This window comes from Hemitrygon akajei, chromosome 21 (genome assembly GCF_048418815.1).
Source record: "Hemitrygon akajei chromosome 21, sHemAka1.3, whole genome shotgun sequence".
Taxonomy (NCBI): Eukaryota; Metazoa; Chordata; class Chondrichthyes; order Myliobatiformes; family Dasyatidae; genus Hemitrygon; species Hemitrygon akajei.
Window position 1 is genome coordinate 37,155,915 of NC_133144.1, and position 18,308 is coordinate 37,174,222.

Genomic DNA, 18,308 nt, shown 5'->3' on the forward strand with positions numbered 1-18,308 from the left:
CACATAAAGATACAGCTGCCTGTGGCAAAGAATTCCACAGATTCGCCATTCTCTGGCTAAAGAAACTCCTCATCTCTGTTCTAAAGGGATACCCCTCAATTCTGAGGTTTTCCCAACATAAAAACAACCCCTCCACATCCACTCTATCAAAACATTTCACCCTTCAATGGTTTTCAATGAGGTCACCCTTCATTCTTCTGAATTCCAGCAAATACAGGCCCAGAGCCATCAAACACTCTTCATGTGACAAACCATTCAATCCTGGAATCATTTAAGTGAACCTTCTCCAGTTTCAGCACATCCTTTCTTAGATAAGGGGACCAAAACTGCTCACAGTACTTCAATTGAGGCCTCACCAGTGCTTTATAAAGTCTCAACATTACATCCTTGCTTTTATATTCTAGTCCTCTTGAACTTAGTGCTAACATTGCATTTGCCTTCCTCACCAAAGACCCAACCTGCAATTTAACCTTTAGGGAATAATGCACAAGGACTCCCAAGTCCCTTTGAACTTCAGTGTTTTGTATTTTCTCTCCATTTAGAAACTCTTGCATGCATTTTCTATCTTCCATTGTAATTTGTAGGCCACACCCTTACTACTGTTTGGGGTCTTTATACAACTCCTGTCAGGGTCTTTTTACCCTTGCAGTTCCTTAGTTCTGTCCACAATGATTCAATACCTTCCTACCCTATGTCACCTCTTTCTAATCATTTGATTTCATTTATACCAATGGAACAATGCTTGTCCTTTTGATACAGTGTATGTTCTTGGACATTAAGCTCCCAGCTGTAATCTTTCAGGCATGATTCAGTGATGCCCACAACATCATATCTGCAACTCTGCTGCAAGTTCTTCTACCTTGTTCTGTATACTGCGTGCATTCAAAAACAACACCTTCAGTCTTGTTATCACCCTCTTAGATTTTGTCCGACTTTTACGTTGCAACTCCTCCTGTTGACTGCAGTTTTGGCCTGTCAACAGCCTCTCCTCACCATATTTGCCTCTGTTTATAAACCTACCTCATCTTCAGCACTATTACCCGCCTTTCTTATGATACTTGTTGCATTGAAATACTGGCAGCTCAGGACACTAGTTGAGCCATGCTCAACCTTTTGATTCCTAACTGAAGTCTTACCAACATCTGCCTCCACAACCTTTCCACTGACTGTTTTGGCAAGCTGGTTTCCAATTCCCTGCAACTCTAGTTTAAACCCTATCAAACCTTCCAGCTAGTTAGTCTCCCTCCAGTTCAGGTGCAAGTCATCCTTTCTTTACAGGACCAGCCTTCCCTGGAAAAGAGCCTAATGATCCAAAAGTCTCATGCCCTCATTTCTACACCAACTCCTTGGCTGTTATTGTGCTGTAAAATCATCTTAGTTCTGGCCTCTTGAGCACGTGGCATGGGTTGCAATCCTGAGGTCATAACCCTGGAGGCCCTGCACTTAACTGGCAACCTAACTCCTTGAACTTCCTATGCAGAACCTCATCTCTTGTCCTACACATGTCATTGGTACCTACATGGACCATGACTTCAGTCTGCTTACTCTCCCACTTAAGAATACTGAGGGCTTGATCTGAGATGTCCTGGATCCTGGCACCTGAGAGGCAACGTACCAACCAGGAATTTCTCCCCCTCTTCAAGCTTCCAGTGGCCAGATTGGCTGCTGGTTAAAGCTCTCGTAGACGTGTATGGTGGGGCCAGAAGCATAGCTACACTTACTGCTGCCCCAGCACATCCACTGGCTGTGTTGCTCATTGACACAAACAACACATTTTGCTTTATTATTCTTTCATCTTAAATGAGGCTTGCCAGGGTGTCCTCATTACAGTAGACAGGGCAGTCAAGGGCTTCAGTAAAGAATTTTTACACACCCTTGAAAGTCTTAATGATGGGGCTTTTTATATTCAAGAGTTGAGGATAGGGATTTTCAATCCCTAATTGGAGACTCTGACCTGTTGATGATAAAGAAATGTAAGGATTTTGATATACATGTGAAAAATAAAGCTAATCTTTGTTTTAATGATTGACTCCCGTGCTCTCTGACTTGCTTATTACTTCTAAGATTTTCTCTTGTGAATTTTGGAAATCTGAAATTAATAATAGATTGCTTTAACTTCCACCTCAAAACTATACACTTTTTAATCTTTTTCCGTGGTCAGTATTAAGACCTGATTTCTTTTGTCAGCATTTTTGTTCATGATTTTAGTTGGTACAAGTGCAAGAGTATATTTTTAATACTGATGATAAGAATTACTTGTCTGGCATTGTAAGCACATGTCATCCTGGATGGAATGGAGATGTCAGCAGCCAGGAAATTCCAACAGCGATGTATCATAAAGTTAACTTGCACTGTAGATACCAATGCTCTCCTTTTCTCGTCTTTTTCAGGATACTGATGAATTTATATTACCAACAGGAGCAAATAAGACGAGAGGAAGATTTGAGCTGGCATTTTTTACAATTGGCGGCTGCTGTATGACCGGTATGTTTGCTTTGTTTTTAATCACTAGATGAGTGATGCCCTTTGAGTAAGCCAAAATTAAATCCTGTAAGCTCTCAGTTTCACTTTTACATGTATCAACTAACACAAACTAAGGTCTCCAAGGAAGGTGTATAGGTTTAGCTCCAAAGGTAGAAGATGGGGATGGGGTGTTGGTGATGAACAGGTGCAAAGTAATGACAAAGAATCTTTGTTCAGTTAGAGACTAGAAGATTTTGTGTCAAGTTGGGCCTGAGTAAAGTGCTTCACAGGACACTGAAAACTTGTCTAGGAATACATGATGCACATTGAATTATGTTGCTTCCATCCTCTCCTCCCAAAAGAAACTGTTTTGTAGGAGGCCTTCCATTGGTGGGAGTCGACCATGGATGTTACATCCTAGCTGCCTACATTGTTGGTGCAACATCATCAGTACTCAAGCCAGGGGGATGGAGAGCAAGCTGTTACCCATGCAGCAGGTTCCCCCTTTCATGCAGCTGATGAATCCAAAGGAATGGCAGTAGTACTGATTGGCACAAATAGCATCACAGGAGTTGCCAGTCAGTGTTCAATTCAACATAGAACTCTAGTTCAGATTTTTCCTCGGGGGTGTACTCCTATGTGTGGGTATAGCTGCAAGGCAGTGGAGGTTTAAGATCAAAGTTTTCATTCTAGATGAGCTGCCAACCTCAGCTGATGAGCCACATCTGCCTGGAGTGAATGGTTTTAAGGCAGCAGTAACTAGCCTTTGCCCCTTTTCCTGTTAGCAGAAATGGTTCTGCCGTACTCGGTAGTTAAGCCATATGTGAAGGCCAGGAGGTGGACTTGGTTTTCAGAGACTATTTAAGGTGAACGTCATTGAGAGCATTTAATAGTAGTGGGAGCTTCTCCCCACTACCCATCCCTTGCTATGACAACCTTAAGGAACCTGTCTGTAGTAATCTGAATGTAGAACTAATTTTGATACTGTTCGTACTGACTGATAGAAGTGGAAGATGTCAGTTCAGTGGAAATAAAGGGAACTGTGTGATCTATTTTGTTTGCTTTAATCATGGGTGAAAAATTTGTAGATGAACATTCCACACTTCCTAATTATTATGTACAAGTAAAATCAAAGTAATCTTGATCCATTGGAAATAGTTTCATAATGGTTCCTTATTCGGCTGGTTGTCAGGATTAAATACAGAGCACTTGTGGAAATATGTGAATGAGTAATACAACATGGATACTTATCAATAGATTTAACAGAATGCTAATCCTCCATGAGTCTCTAATTTATTTCATATTTGAGTTATTGATGTAACATTTGGCACCAGTTTCTCTGGAAAAAGTGTTTCCTTCTGCAATTTCTATGATATCCTGAAGTGGGAAGGTGAACAGCCAGATGTCATGGTACATATTGGTACCAATGACATAGGCAGGAGAAGGGAGGAGGTCCTGAAAACAGACTACAGGGAGTGAGGAAGGAGTTGAGAAGCAGGACCTCTCGGGACTATTGCTTGTGTCATGTGACAGTGAGTATAGGAATAGAGTGAGGTGGAGGATAAATGTGTGGCTGAGGGATTGGAGCAGGGGGCAGGGATTCGGATTTCTAGGTCATTGGGACCTCTTTTGGGTCAGGCTGCACTTGAATCCAAGGAGGGCCAATATTCTGGCAGGGAGATTTGCTAAGGCTGTTGGGGAGAGTTTAAACTAGAATTGCTGGGGGGGGGGGGGGGGCGGGGTGGGAACCGAACAGAAGAGACTGAGGAAGGGCTGTTGGCTCACAAATAGAGAAAGCTTGGAGACAGTTTGAGAGGGAAGATGGGCAGATGATAGAGAAGGGATATGCTCAGACTGTTGGTTTTAGATGTATCTATTTTAACACAAGAAGCATCATGAACAAAACGAATGAGCTTAGAATGTGGATCAGTGCTTGGAGCTATGATGTTTGTAGCCATTACAGAGACTTAGGTGGCTCGGGTAGGAATGGTTACTTAGAGTGCCAGGATTTAGATGTTTCAGAAAGGACAGGGAGGGAGGCAAAAGAGATGGGGGCATGACACTGATCAGAGATAGTGTCAGGGCTGCAGAAAAGGAGGAAGTCATGGAGGGATTGTCTACTGAGTCTCCGTAGGTGGAAGTTACAAACAGGAAGGGGTCAATAACTACTGGGTTTTTTAATATATAGACCACCCAATAGTAACAGGGACATCGAGGAGCAGATAGGGAGATAGATCCTGGAAAGGTGTAATAATAACAGGGTTGTTGTGGTGGGAGATTTTAATTTCCCCAATATTAATTGGCATCTCCCTAGAGTGAGGGGTTTAGATGGGGTGGAGTTTGTTAGGTGTGTACAGGAAGATGTCCTGGCACAATATTAGATAAGCCTACAAGAAGAGAGGCTGTACTTGATCTGGTATTGGGAAATGAACCTAGTCAGGTGTCAGGTCTCTCAGTGGGAGAGCATTTTGGAGATAGTGATCACAATTCTATCTCCTTACCACAGCACTGGAGAGGGATAGGAACAGACAAGTTAGGAAAGAGTTTAATTGGAGTAAGGGGAAATATTGAAGCTATCAGGCAGGAACTTGGAAGCATAAATTGGCAACAGATGTTCTCAGGGAAATGTACTGCAGAAATGTGGCGAATGTTCAAGGGATATTTGTGTGGAGTTCTACATAGGTACATTCTAATGAGGCAGGGAAAGGATGGTACAATACAGGAACCGTGGTGTACAAAGGTTGTTGAATATCCAGTCAAGAAGAGCTTACGGAAGGTTCAAAAAACTAAGTAATGATAGAGATCTAGAAGATTATAAGGCTAGCAGGGTGGAGCTTAAGAATGAAATTAGGAGAGCCAGAAGGGGCCATGAGAAGGCCTTGATGAGAGCTTTAAAGAAAACCCCAAGGCATTCAACAAGTATGTGAAGAGCAAGAGGATAAGACGTGAGAGAATAGGACCAATCAAGTGTGTATGGAACTGGAGGAGATAGCAGAGGTACTTAATGAATATTTTGCTTCAGATTTTACTACAGAAAAGGATCTTGGCGATTGTAGGGATGATTTACAGTAGATTGAAAAGCTTGAGCATATAGACATTAAAAAAGAGAGGTGTGCTGGAGCTTTTGGAAAGCATCAAGTTAGATAAGTCTCCAGTACCAGATGAGGTGTACCCCAGGTTACTGTGGGTGGCAAGGGAGGAGATTGTTGAGCCTTTGGCGATGATCTTTGCATCATCAGTGGGGATGGGAGAGGTTCCAGAGGATTGGAGGGTTGCAGATGTTGTTTCCTTATTCAAGAAAGGGAGTAGAGATAGCCCAGGAAATTAGACCAGTGAGTCTTACTTCAGTGGTTGTTAAGTTGATGAAAAAGATCCTGAGAGGCAGGATTTATGAACATTTGGAGATACATAATATGATTAGGAATAGTCCGCCATGACTTTGTGAAAGGTACGTCATGCCTTACAAGCCTGATTGAATTTTTTGAGGATGAGACTTAAACACATTGATGAAGGTAGAGCAGTAGATGTAATGTATGTGGATTTCAGCGAGGTATTTGATAAGGTACCCCATACAAGGCATATTGAGAAAGTAAGGAGGCATGGGATCAAAGGGGACCTTGCTTTGTGGATCCAGAATTGGCTTGCACACAAGAAGAAAAAGAATGGTTGTAGACAGGTCATATTCTGCATGGAGGTCGATGACCAGTGGCTGTGCCTCAGCGGTCTGTTCTGGGACCCCTACTCCGTGTGATTTTTTTAAATGACCTGGATGAGGAAGTGGAGGGATGGGTTAGTACATTTGCTGATGACACAAAGGTTGGGGTTGTTTTGGATAGTGTGGAGAACTGTCAGAGGTTACAGCAGGACATCGATAGGATGCAAAACTGGGCTGAGAAGTGGCAGAGTTCAACCCAGATAAATGTGATGTGGTTCATTTTGGTCAGTCAAATATAATGGCAGAATATAGCATTAATAGTAAGACTCTTGGCAGTGCGGAGGATCAAAGGGATTTTGAGGTCAGAGTCCATAGGACACTCAAAGCTGCTGCGCAGGTTGACTGTACATTGGCCTTCATTAATTGTGGGATTGAAGCCGGGAGGTAATGTTATAGCTATATAGAACCCTGGTCAGACCCCACTTGGAGTACTGTGCTCAGTTCTGGTCATCTCACTACAGGAAGGATGTGGAAACTATAGAAAGGGTTCAGAGGAGATTTACAAGAAGAATGTTGCCTGGATTGGGGAGCATGCCTTACAAGAATAGGTTGAGTGAACTCGGCCTTTTTTCCTTGGAGCGTTGGAGAATGAGAGGTGATCTGATAGAGGTGTATAAGATGATGAGATTCATTGATAACGTGGATAGTCAGAGGCTTTTTCCCCAGGGCTGAAATGGCTAACACGAGAGGGCACAGTTTTAAGGTGCTTGGAAGTAGGTACAGGGGAGATGTCAGAGGCAAGTTTTTTATGCAGAGTGGTGAGTGTGTGGAGTGGGCTGCCGGCAACGGTGGTTGAGGCGGATATGATAGGGTCTTTTAAGAGACTCCTGGATAGGTACATGGAGCTTAAAACAATAGAAACCTATGGGTAACCCTAGGTAATTTCTAAAGTAAGTACATGTGTGGCACACATGGTGGGTGGAAGGGCCTGTATTGTGCTGTAGCTTTTTTATGTTTCTGATTTCCCTCTGAAAAATTTGTTTCATCAGGTGCCGCTATTGGTGCAGTAAATGGCTTGCGTCTGGGCTTGAAGGAAACTCGGGATATGGCATGGTCAAAACCTAGAAATGTTCAGTGAGTATTGTTCCAAAGCAGATTCCTCTCTGAATTCTATAATGAGCAGGCAAGGCTTCCAATGTATAACAAATAGAATTTGCAGCAAGTGAACAGTTTTAACTAAACAATAAGGATGCCGATGCTGTGGAAAATGCACATGCCAAATTTAGAAATGATTTGTTCAGAAAATCCATTATGAATGGTTACCTCTGATTAAGTTTTTCAAGATAGACATGTTAATTAGTTTTCTAATGATTGAAAGGTGGTTTCCAATGCAAATCCTGTGCATATTACATTAATGATTTGGACACTTTGGACAAACTGGTCCAGCAATTGGTTTGGTGATATGAGACCGAAGACAGTGGTGGGCAAGTGTTTGTCTGACTAAATGTTTGTAACATTTGGTATACTGGAACTATGTTTGTAATTGTTTATAAATTATTGAATGAGAATGTGTGTGGTTTGATAAGTAAGTTTGCAGAAGGCACACGCATTAACAAAGTTGTTGCCTGAGGTACAGCAAGACATAGATCAACTGGAAAGTTAGAATGGTGACAGAATTTAATCCAAAAAAGTGAGAAGTAATGCACTTTGGGAAGTTAAATTCTAATAAGGCATGGAATAAATGTTGGGGCCTTTAGAAGCAATGATATACAGAGAGACCTTGAACTGAAAGTCCAGTGCTCCCTGGAAGTGCTAGCACAAGTGGATAAAATGTTGAAAAGGGAATTTCATATACTTCATAGAAGAAGCCATTGAGTATAAGAGTTAGGATATGTTGTGGTGTACAAAAATTTGATTAGATCTTGTTTAATATATACAGTTCTGGTCACAATTTGCAGAAAGGATGTGACAGGAATTGTGAGTGTGCAAAAGGGATTCACTAGGATGTCATCTGGAATGGAGAGCTATAATGGGGGATACAAATACAATACTTAAGATGTATTTGGATGGGTACATGGAAAAGGGGGGAGGGCTTGAGGATTATGGTGTTTCCAAGCTGTATTATTCTGTGACTCTATAGTTAAAAGGAGACATTGGTAGACTGTGTTTTGATTGGAACGTTGGGGACCGAGAAGTGATCTTGTAGATGTGGTGGATGGAATCTTATTTACAGGAAAACAGAGCCTAGAACTATTGGGCACAGATACAAGGTGAGAAGGAAGAAATGAACAGTGCCTATTCCTCCTCCATTCCCCCCCCCCCCCATGAAATTTTCATGTTGTATTGTTTTACAACATTGATTCACAGTGGATTTAATTTGGCTTTTTTGACACTGATTAACAGAAAAGACTCATGTCAAAGTGAAAGCAAATTTCTACAAATTGCTTAAATGTATTGCAATCATTAAAACACAAAATAATTGATTGCATAATGACTCACTCCATTCAAGTTAGTATTTGTTCAGTAGATTCACCTTTGGCAGCAATTACTCTGTGTGAATAGGTCTCTATCAGTTTTGCACATCTGGACACTGCAATTTTTCCCTATTTTTCTTTACAAAACTGCTCCAGTTCGGTTAGATTACATGGGGATCGTGAGTGAACAGCCACAAGGCCCAGCCACAACTTCTCAATTGGATTGAGGTCTGGACTCTGGCTTGGCCACTCCAGGACACTAACTTTGTTTTTAAGCCATTACTTTGTAACTTTGACGTTATGCTTGGGGTCATTGTCCAGCTGGAAAACAAATCACCCAAGTTGCAGTTCTCTTGCAGATTGCATCAGGTTTTCCTCCAGGATTTCTCTGTATTTTGCTGCATTCATTTTACCTTCTACTTTCATAAGCCTTCCAGGGCCTGCTGCGGTGAAGCATCCCCATAACATGATGCAGCCATCACCATGGGATGGTGTGTTTTTGACAATGTGCAGTGTTTGGCTTACATCAAACATGGCATTTAGTCTACAACACACACAAAATGCTGGTAGAACACAGCAGGCCAGGCAGCATCTATAGTGAGAAGCGCTGTCGACGTTTCGGGCCGAGACCCTTCGTCAGGCATTTAGTCTGCTGGCCAAAAAGCTTAATTTTGGTTTCATCAGACCATAGAATCCCCTTCCAGCTGACTTCTGAGTCTCACAACATGACTTCTGGCAAACTCTAGCCGAGATTTCATGTGAGTTTTTCCACAGCAGTGGCTTTCTCTTTGCTACTCTCCCAGAAAGCTGTGACTGATGAAGCACCCAGGCAACAGTTGTATGCGTTGTCTCTCCCTTCTCAGCTACTGAAGCTTATTGGCCTCTTGGTGGCTCCCTCACTGGTTCCCTTCTGGCACAGTCACTCAATTTTTGAGGACAGCCTGCTCTGGGCAGATTTACGGCTGTGCCATATTCTTTCTACTTCTTGATGATTGACAACTGTGCTCCAAGATATGACCAGTGACTTTGAAATTTTCTTGTACCCATCTTCTGACGTGCTTTTCAATCACCTTTTTGTGAAGTTGCTTGGAGTGTTACTTTGTCTTCCTGGTGTAGTTTTTGCCAGTTTACTGACTCAGCAGTAGTTGGACCTTCCAGGTACAAGTGTATTTTGTACTACAGCCAAGTGAAGCACCTTGACTGCACACAGGTCTCCAAAAACAGATCTCCATTCAACTAATTATGTGACTTCTAAATTATGTGGACCAGTGATAATTTGGTGTGACACATTGTAGGGGGTGAATACTTATAAAACACAAAATAATTAATTAAATATTTGTAATTAATTTAGATTACTTTGCAGAGATCTGTTTTCACTTTGACATGAAAGAGTCTTTTTCTGTTGATCAGTGCCAACAGAGCCAAATTAAATACACTGTGATTCAATGTTGTAAAGCAATAAAACATGAAAACTTCCAAGAGGGGTGAATACTTTTTATAAAGGAGTAAAATTTTCCGCATAGAGGGTAGTGGTTATATGGAATAAGCTGCCAGAAGAAGTGGAAATAGCAGATACAATTATACCATTTAAAAGATGCCTAGACAGGTACTTGGATAGGAATGGCATAAAGGAATGTGGGTACATTATAATTTGGGCAAATAGGATTAGCATAGATGGACATCACATTTGTCATGGACACAGTGAACTAAAAGGGCCTGTACATTTCTAATGCTCTTCAACGCATCCTTCTATTTTTATTGTTATAGTTTGAATTTAATTATTTCAAATCAGGTTTGCTAAATTATGAGGAAAAATATGAAAATCTGGATATTAACGAGTAATTTTTTTAAAAAAAATCAAGTTCTACCGGTTTTATCTGTTGAAACGCACATGTACAAACATTGATTTCAAACATGCAAATTTTGTAAGATGACCACAGATTTTCTTTGGGGCAGGAAGTCATAATTGTCATTGGAGTAAATGGGTATCAGGGAGCAATTTTTTTTATTATGTAGATTATTTGTGTTTTAATTTTAAATTTAATTTAGAGATACATCAGGGAACCAAGCCCTTCTGACCCAGCGAGCCCATGCCACCCAATTAACCTACTAGTCTGTACATCATTGAACTATGGGAGGGAACTGGAGCACCCAGAGGAAACTCACCCAGTCATGGGGAGAATATACACACTCCCTACAAATAGCAGTGGGAATTGAACTCCGGTTGCCGGCTCTGTGCTATCCTTTTAAGCTATTCGTGAAGGGATAACCTTTATAAGTGTAATTAAAACATCCTGTCCTGTTCAAAGGTGCAGAGAAATTAGGCAGTTGAAAATGCTTACTTATAGAGAACTTTTTGTTGTCCAAATACCAGTCAAGTGTTGTCCCAATAGTTGCATTGCCAATGAAATACTTTAGAAAAGTGATAATCAGTTGGAATAGGGAACTCTCACAAATGGCCAATGTGATAAATGACATTTTATTATATTTCAGTATTATTGAGAAAGTTGTTAGCCAAACAGGACTGGCACTCTGCCTAGTGCCGTGATCAAGAGAGCAAGGAGAAATGCAGTAGTTATAGGGGATTCCATAGTGAGGGGAACAGACAAGAGATTCTGTGAGCCGGACAAGGATACCCGAATGGTGTGTTGCCTCCCTGGTGCCAGGGTACAGGATGTCTCAGATTGGGTCCAGAGTATTCTGAGGAGAGAGGGTGAGCAGCCAGAAGTCTTGGTACATGTTGGTACCAATGACAGACAGAAAAAAAGAGGGGGGTCCTGAAGGAGGATTACTGGGAGCTAGGAAGAAAATTGAAAAGCCGGACCTCCAGAGTAATAATTTCAGGATTACTGTCTCAGCCACATGCTAATGAAGGTAAGAATAGCAGAATTAAGCAGATGAATGTGTGGCTAAGTAACTGGTGCAGGGGGCAGGGCTTCAAATTCTTGGATCATTGGGATCTATTTTGGGGGAGGTATGACTTATACAAAAACAATGGGTTACACCTGAACTCAAAGGGTACTAATATCCTGGCGTGATTGTTTAATATAGCTGTTAGGGAGGGTTTAAACTAAGTCGTCAGGGGGAAGGAAACCAATGTGTTAGGGTGGAGGAAGAGGAAGATAGAAATAAGTCAAAGATACTGTGCAGCAAAGATGGCAAGAAGGACAGGCAGGTGAATAGACAGGATAATTTGTTGTGCAATAGAAATATAGCAAAATCAGTAACAGATACTGATCTAAATGTACCGTACTTAAATGCACCCAGCATTAGAAATAAAATGGATGACCTTGTTGTACAGCTACAGGTTAAAAGGTATGACATTGTGGCCATCACCAAGTCACGGCTAAATGATGGATGTGATTGGGAGTTGAATGTCCAAGGATACACAGTGTATAGGAAAGTAGGTAAAGGGGGTGGCGTGGCCCTGAAGGTAAGCAACAATATCATATCACTAGAAAGAAGGGACATAAGATCAGAAGAGGTAGAATCCTTATGGGTCGAGTTTAGAAATGGCAAGAGTAAAAAGACACTAATAGCAGTTATATACAGGTCTCCAAACAGCAGCTGGGATGTAGACTACAAGTTACAGCTGGAAATAGAAAAAGTGTGTCAGAAGGAAAATGTTAAGATAATTATGGGGGATTTTAATATGAAAGTGGATTGGGAAAGTCAAGAAGGTACTGGATCTCAGGAGAAGGAGTTTGTAGAATGCCTACAGGATGGCTTTTTGGAGCAGCTTGTCCATAAGCCCACCAGGGGATCGGCTGTTTTGGATTGGATGCTGTGTAATGAACCTGAGGTGATTAGGGAGCTAGAGGTAATGGAACCCCTTGGAAGCAGTGATCATAATATGATTGAGTTCAGGTTCAAATTTGAAAAGAAGAAGCTGGTATCAGGTCTATCGATATTTCGGTGGAACAAAGGAAATTACAGTGGTATGAGAGAGGAACTGGCCCAAGTTGATTGGAAAAGTAAGCTAGATGGAGGAATGGTAGAGCAAAATTGGATGAAATTCCTACAAGAAATAAGGAAAGTGCAGGAAAAATATATTCCAAGAAAAAAGAAAATCGTGAGTGGAAAAATGGCACAAATGTCGCTAGCAAGAGAGGTTAAGGCTGAAATAAAAGCAAAAGAGACAGTGTACAAGGAAGCAAAAATTAGTGGGAAAACTGAGGACTGGATGACTTTTAAAAACTTACAGAAGGAAACTAAAGTCATTAGGAAAGAGATGAATTATGAAAGGAAGTCAGCAATTAACATAAAAAAGGATACTAAGTTTTTTTTAAATGTATGAAGAGTAAAAGAGTGACACGGGTAAATATAGGACCGATTGAAAATGATACTGGAGAAATTATACTGGGTAACAGAGATGGCAGGGTAACTAAATGAGTATTTTGCATTAGTCTTCACAGTGGAAAACATTAGCAACATACCTGATAGCCAGAGGTCTCAAAGAATAGAATTAGGTACAGTCAAGATTGCTACAGAGAAAGTGCTTGGGAAGCTAAATGGACTAAGGATAGATGAGTCTCCCGGACCGGATGAGGTGCACCCATGGGTTCTGAAGGAGGTGGCTTTGGAGATTGTGGAGGCATTAGAAATGATCTTCCAGTAATTAATAGACTCTGACATGGTTACGGAGGACTGGAAGGTCGCAAATGTAGTTCCGCTGTTTAAGAAAGGAGGGAGGCAGCAAAAAGAAAATTACAGACTTATTAGTCTGACATCGGTAGTTGGAAAGTTATTGGAGTCGATCCTCAAGGATGAGGTTATGAAATACCTCGAGGTGCATGACAAGATAGGCCCAATCCAGTATGGTTTCATGAAGAGAAGATCCTGCCTCACCAACCTATTGGAATTTTTTGAGGTAATCTCAAATAAGATTTACATGGGAGAGGCTGTGGACGTTGTGTATTTGGATGTTCAAAAGGTCTTCGATAAGGTGCAGTATAAGAGGCTGCTTAATAAAATGAGAGCCCATGGAATTACAGGAAAGATACTGGAATGGATGGTGCTTTGGCTGATAGGCAGAAAGCAAAGGGTGGGAATAAAGGGATCCTTTTCTGGTTGGTTGCCGGTTACTAGTAGTGTTCCGCAGGGATCAGTGTTGGGGCCACTTTTTACACTGTATATCAATGATTTAGATTATGGATTAAATGGTCTTGTGGCTAAGTTTGCGGATGACACCAAGATAGGTGGAGGAGCAGGAAGTGTTGAAGAAACGGAAAGGTTGCAGAGAGACTTGGTCAGTTTAGGAGAGTGGGCAGAGAAATGGCAGATGAGATGCAATGTTGAGAAATGTACGGTTGTACATTTTGGAAGAAGAAATAATCAGGCAGATTATTATTCAGATGGAGAAAAAATTCAAAAATCGTAAGTGCTAAGGGACTTGGGGGTCCTCGTGCAGGATACCCTAAAGGTTAACCACCAGGTTGGATCGGCAATAAGGAAAGCAAGTGCTATGTTGACATTCATTTCAAGAGGAATAGTGTCTAAGAGTAAGGAGGTGTTGATGAGGCTCTGTGGGGAACTAGTGAGACCTCATTTGGAATACTGTGTGCAGTTTTGGGCCCTCTATCTCAGAAGGGATGTACTGATGTTGGAGAGAGTTCAGAGAAGATTTATGAGGATTATTCCTGGAATGCAGGGACTAACATATGAGGAGCGTATGTCGGCTCTTGGACTGTATTCATTAGAGTATAGAAGAATGAGAGTGGATCTCATAGAAACACTTCGAATGTTGAAAGGGTAGATGTGGAAAGGCTGTTTCCCTTGGTGGGTGAGTCCAGGACAAGGGGCCACAGTCTTAGAATTAGAAAGTACCCATTTAAAACAGAGATGAGGAGAAATTTTATTAGCCAGAGGGTCGTGGATTTATGGAATTCGTTGCTACATGCAGCTGTGGAGGCCCGATCATTGAGGGTGTTTAAGGAGGAGATTGATGGGTATCTAATTAGTCAGTGTATCAAGGGATATGGGGAAAAAGCCGGAAATTGGAACTAGATGGGAGAATAGTTTAGTTCATGGTGGAGTGGTGGAGTAGACTTGATGGGCCGAATGGCCTGCTTCTGCTCCTTTGTCTTGTGATCTTGTGAAATAAGCAGAATAATCCCATAGTGATGACAGATCTTGGATAATCACTTGAATCATGGAAATAAGCATATTTTGCTCAAGGTTTATCATTTTGTTCATAAAAATTACATATTAAAGCAATACAGCCTGCTCTTTAATGCATATTCTAACTTAAATCATGTAACCCAAATTTTGTCTCCAAAGTGATCTGTCTTGGGCCCACATTTTTGTTCTTTGGCAAAGAACTATTGCTCCTTGATAGCATTTGCTTTAGCCTTCGACGAAACTTCTCAATGTTGAGAGCCCAGTCAACTTGGCTGCCTTTTACCACAAATTAAAATGTGTTCCACCTTTTGATGCCAAAATAGAGGTACGCTAATTTCTTTTGCAGTTTTGCCTACACTGATGATAGTTGTATGTATATCATAACCTCCACATTCTGGTTTCGCCAAGGTATACATATCTAAGAGAATGCAGGTGAATGTGATAAATAAGGCTAATTGAGTTCATTTTCAACAACTAAATATCAGAACAGGTTGCCCTCTGCTGTTATGTACTGAAGGCCCCTTGGAATGGCAGAAGCAATGTATGTAGTAGTCATATGAAGACAAAAAATGTGAATGAAGGAAGGAGTAAATGAGTTTTAAGATGTTTGATCAGCATGTTTTTCATTGATCTTTTAAGATTAGATTAGCACTTAATTGTGATACAGGTGCAACATTTTTAATTAAAACTAGCTCACAGCCCTAGTCTTCTATTGAAAAGCCAACATATCTATTCGGCTGAAACTACAGGATGGTTCAGACTCCTGAGTGGAGAATGAAGTCCATTCTAGCTAGGTGCTTCAAAAGGAGTCTGAATAGGGCAGCATAGATTGCTTTTGATTCCCTAACAGGACTGGGAAGTTTGCCCATAGAAAATGTGAGCCTTCAGCTCGATTGAGTTTGGTGGTGGGGGTGGTAGTGAATGAAGAGAGTGTGGAGGTAGGAATTATTTTCCAATATTTTTATTAATTTACATATAAGAATACAGAGCACAATAAAAAAAATTAATACATTATACTAAATCGTATATAAAGACTCCTTATATTAATACAGATTAATTAATTTGTAACATTGAAATATAGTAATTTTATTATATAAAAAAAATCTAACCCACTACCAAGACCGAAGCTGATTAGTAAAGAAAAAAGGAAAAAAGTTATTAGTCATCATCTGTGCTTTAACAGCAAATCAAATGTTTGAAAATAATTCAGAAAAAGTCCCCACAATGTTTGAAAGTCTTGACTAGATTCAGAGATTGAACATCGAATCTTCTCTAAATTTAAACATGACATCACATCACATAACCATTGGGCGTGAATAGGAGGGGCTGCATCTTTCCATTTAAGCAAGAGCGTCCTTCTGGCCATAAGTGAAATTAAAGCTAAAATGTGCAAGTTAGATGACTCCAAAATAATATCCTTTCCTCCAACAATACCAAATAAAGCAGTCAAAGGATTAGGCTTAAAGTTTACTTTGAAAAGTATTGAGAAAGTTTGAAATACTTCTTTCCAATATTTTCCAAGACTTGGGCATGTCCAAAACATATGAATGAGTGAAGCTTCTTCATTATTACATTTATCACAATACGGAGATATATCTAAATAAAAATGAGACAACTTAACCACTTTAAATTGTAGAAGAGAGTGGTGGGCACATAACGATTTTAAAATTTTAAGTATAAATCTTTTTTCTTTGATTTTTGTTTGATGCTTTTAATTGTTTTGAATTTTTATCATAAAATTAATAATAATAAAATTAAAATAATGTGTGTAAACATTTGGGCATCTAAATGTAATCATTGATAGCCAGTAGCCCAGGAAGGATCTTGCTGACCATCAAGTTAGTCCACTTGTGTCTTGTGTTACACTGCACCTCTGATCAATTGGATATCGGTAGGAGGTTGCAATTGGGGAAATGCTATAATAAAGGCCTGATGATTTAATTGAACCATCTCACTTTGAGAGTTCCCTCTGCTTTCTCTTTATCTGCCCTCTCCAACCCACAACTAACACCATATGTTAATTTTCCTGTTTCTGTGTTACATAGAATTGGAGGAAATATGAATTCAGGCAGAATTCATTTTCAACCAAGCAAACAGGCTGCTGAAATAGGAAACTGATTAGGAGAAATGTAGATAAATATTTGGAGTGAAAATGAGCCCCAGTCTAAATTAAATTTTTCATTTTTATTGGGGAAGGAGGAACAGATATACCTAAGGGTTTCATGTAGTCCAGTCTAGAATCTGATATAATAATTGACAAAACTTTTGAAAGGACACATAATCATGGGTGTTTTAATACGAGGTCTTAAGATACAAAAGCATCAAAGTAATGAATCATGGGCTTGGCTTGAGTACTGTGCTCAAGTGTGAGTAGTACATCTTGGGAAGGCTATCAAAGCTTTGAAGTGTTGCAGTAGAACTTTACCAAACTGGCACTGGGAACAAGAGATTTAACATTGTTAATAATGCTGGATTGCTCTGCTTGAATCAGGGATGTTAATAGGAAGTAATGACAACACTGGAAATATTCAAGAGGCTCAGGCAGCATCTGTGGAGAGACAAACATAATTAACATTATGATTTAATGACCTTTCGTCAAGATTCTGAAGTTAGAAATTGGAAGTTACAGTGAGGGTGGAGGTGTAGAGAACCTTCCTGTGATACGGTAGATGCCAAAGGAGACTGATTGACTATTGGTAATGGTGATGCTGTCTTGGGGAAGATGGATAAGAAGAAAGGGAGTGCAAGCAAAGAAGCAAGAATGTCAAAAGAAATTGCTGGAGCGATGATGCAGAGCAGTAGAGATGAGGAGATGTGAATGTTGAAAACACTTAGCAGACCAGACTGCAATTGTAAAGAAAGACAATGGGTAAACAGCTAATTTTAATCAGAGCTGATCAATTCTAATACAGATTTGAAGAGTTTGTGATTTGAAATTGTTGAATCATCTGTCAATTCTTGAGGACTGATGTGCCATCAGATGTTGACATACTGTTCTTCAGGGTTACATTGAATTTTGTTGGACTAAATGTAAGAGGTCAGAGACGGGGGTCAGACTCGGCTGGAGAATTAGTGTCAAACTGGAACCAGAAGGTAACTTGGTCTCCCTCAGTGCAATAAATTGAACAGGTAGGTGTAATCTGTTGTTTCACCTAGAAGTCTTTGGGTAGCTGGCAGGTGGAAAGGGAAGTGGTAGAAGGGCAGGTGTTGCATTGCTTGTGGTTGTATGAGAATGCGGTGTGATCAGAAGTGGTGGAAATGGTGCAGATGTAATTGAGCTACTTATCAATTATGGAGAGCAGGTAAACCCACAGTAAACGAGATCCCAGCAGCACTGGAAGGTGTCATGATCAGAACAGCTAACTACAGAGCTGTGTTGAAGAGCTACTGTTAGTGTTAAATTAGTGTGGTTGCAATTATATTAATGCTAATCTGTCCTCTATGAAGGGAAAAATAGATGAACCAGCTGAAAGTACAGGCACAAGTGATGAACCTTTCCAGTATAGGATGGGAACAAGTAGCACCAATACACATTGGTGAACTGGAAATAGAGGTTGATTAGGCCCAAATAGAACTGAAGAAAGCATTGGTCAATG

General features: G+C 40.5%; 1 protein-coding gene across 1 annotated transcript in view; it reads left to right on the forward strand.

The window, feature by feature from the left end:
* The window catches only part of timm23a (translocase of inner mitochondrial membrane 23 homolog a (yeast)), a 49,289-nt gene that overhangs the window by 17,344 nt on the left and 13,637 nt on the right, over positions 1-18,308 (forward strand). Inside the window, exons 3-4 of the mRNA XM_073025233.1 lie at positions 2,391-2,484; positions 7,168-7,252. Of these exons, the coding sequence (XP_072881334.1) occupies positions 2,391-2,484; positions 7,168-7,252 (179 nt within the window). The remainder of the gene's footprint in view (positions 1-2,390; positions 2,485-7,167; positions 7,253-18,308) is intronic.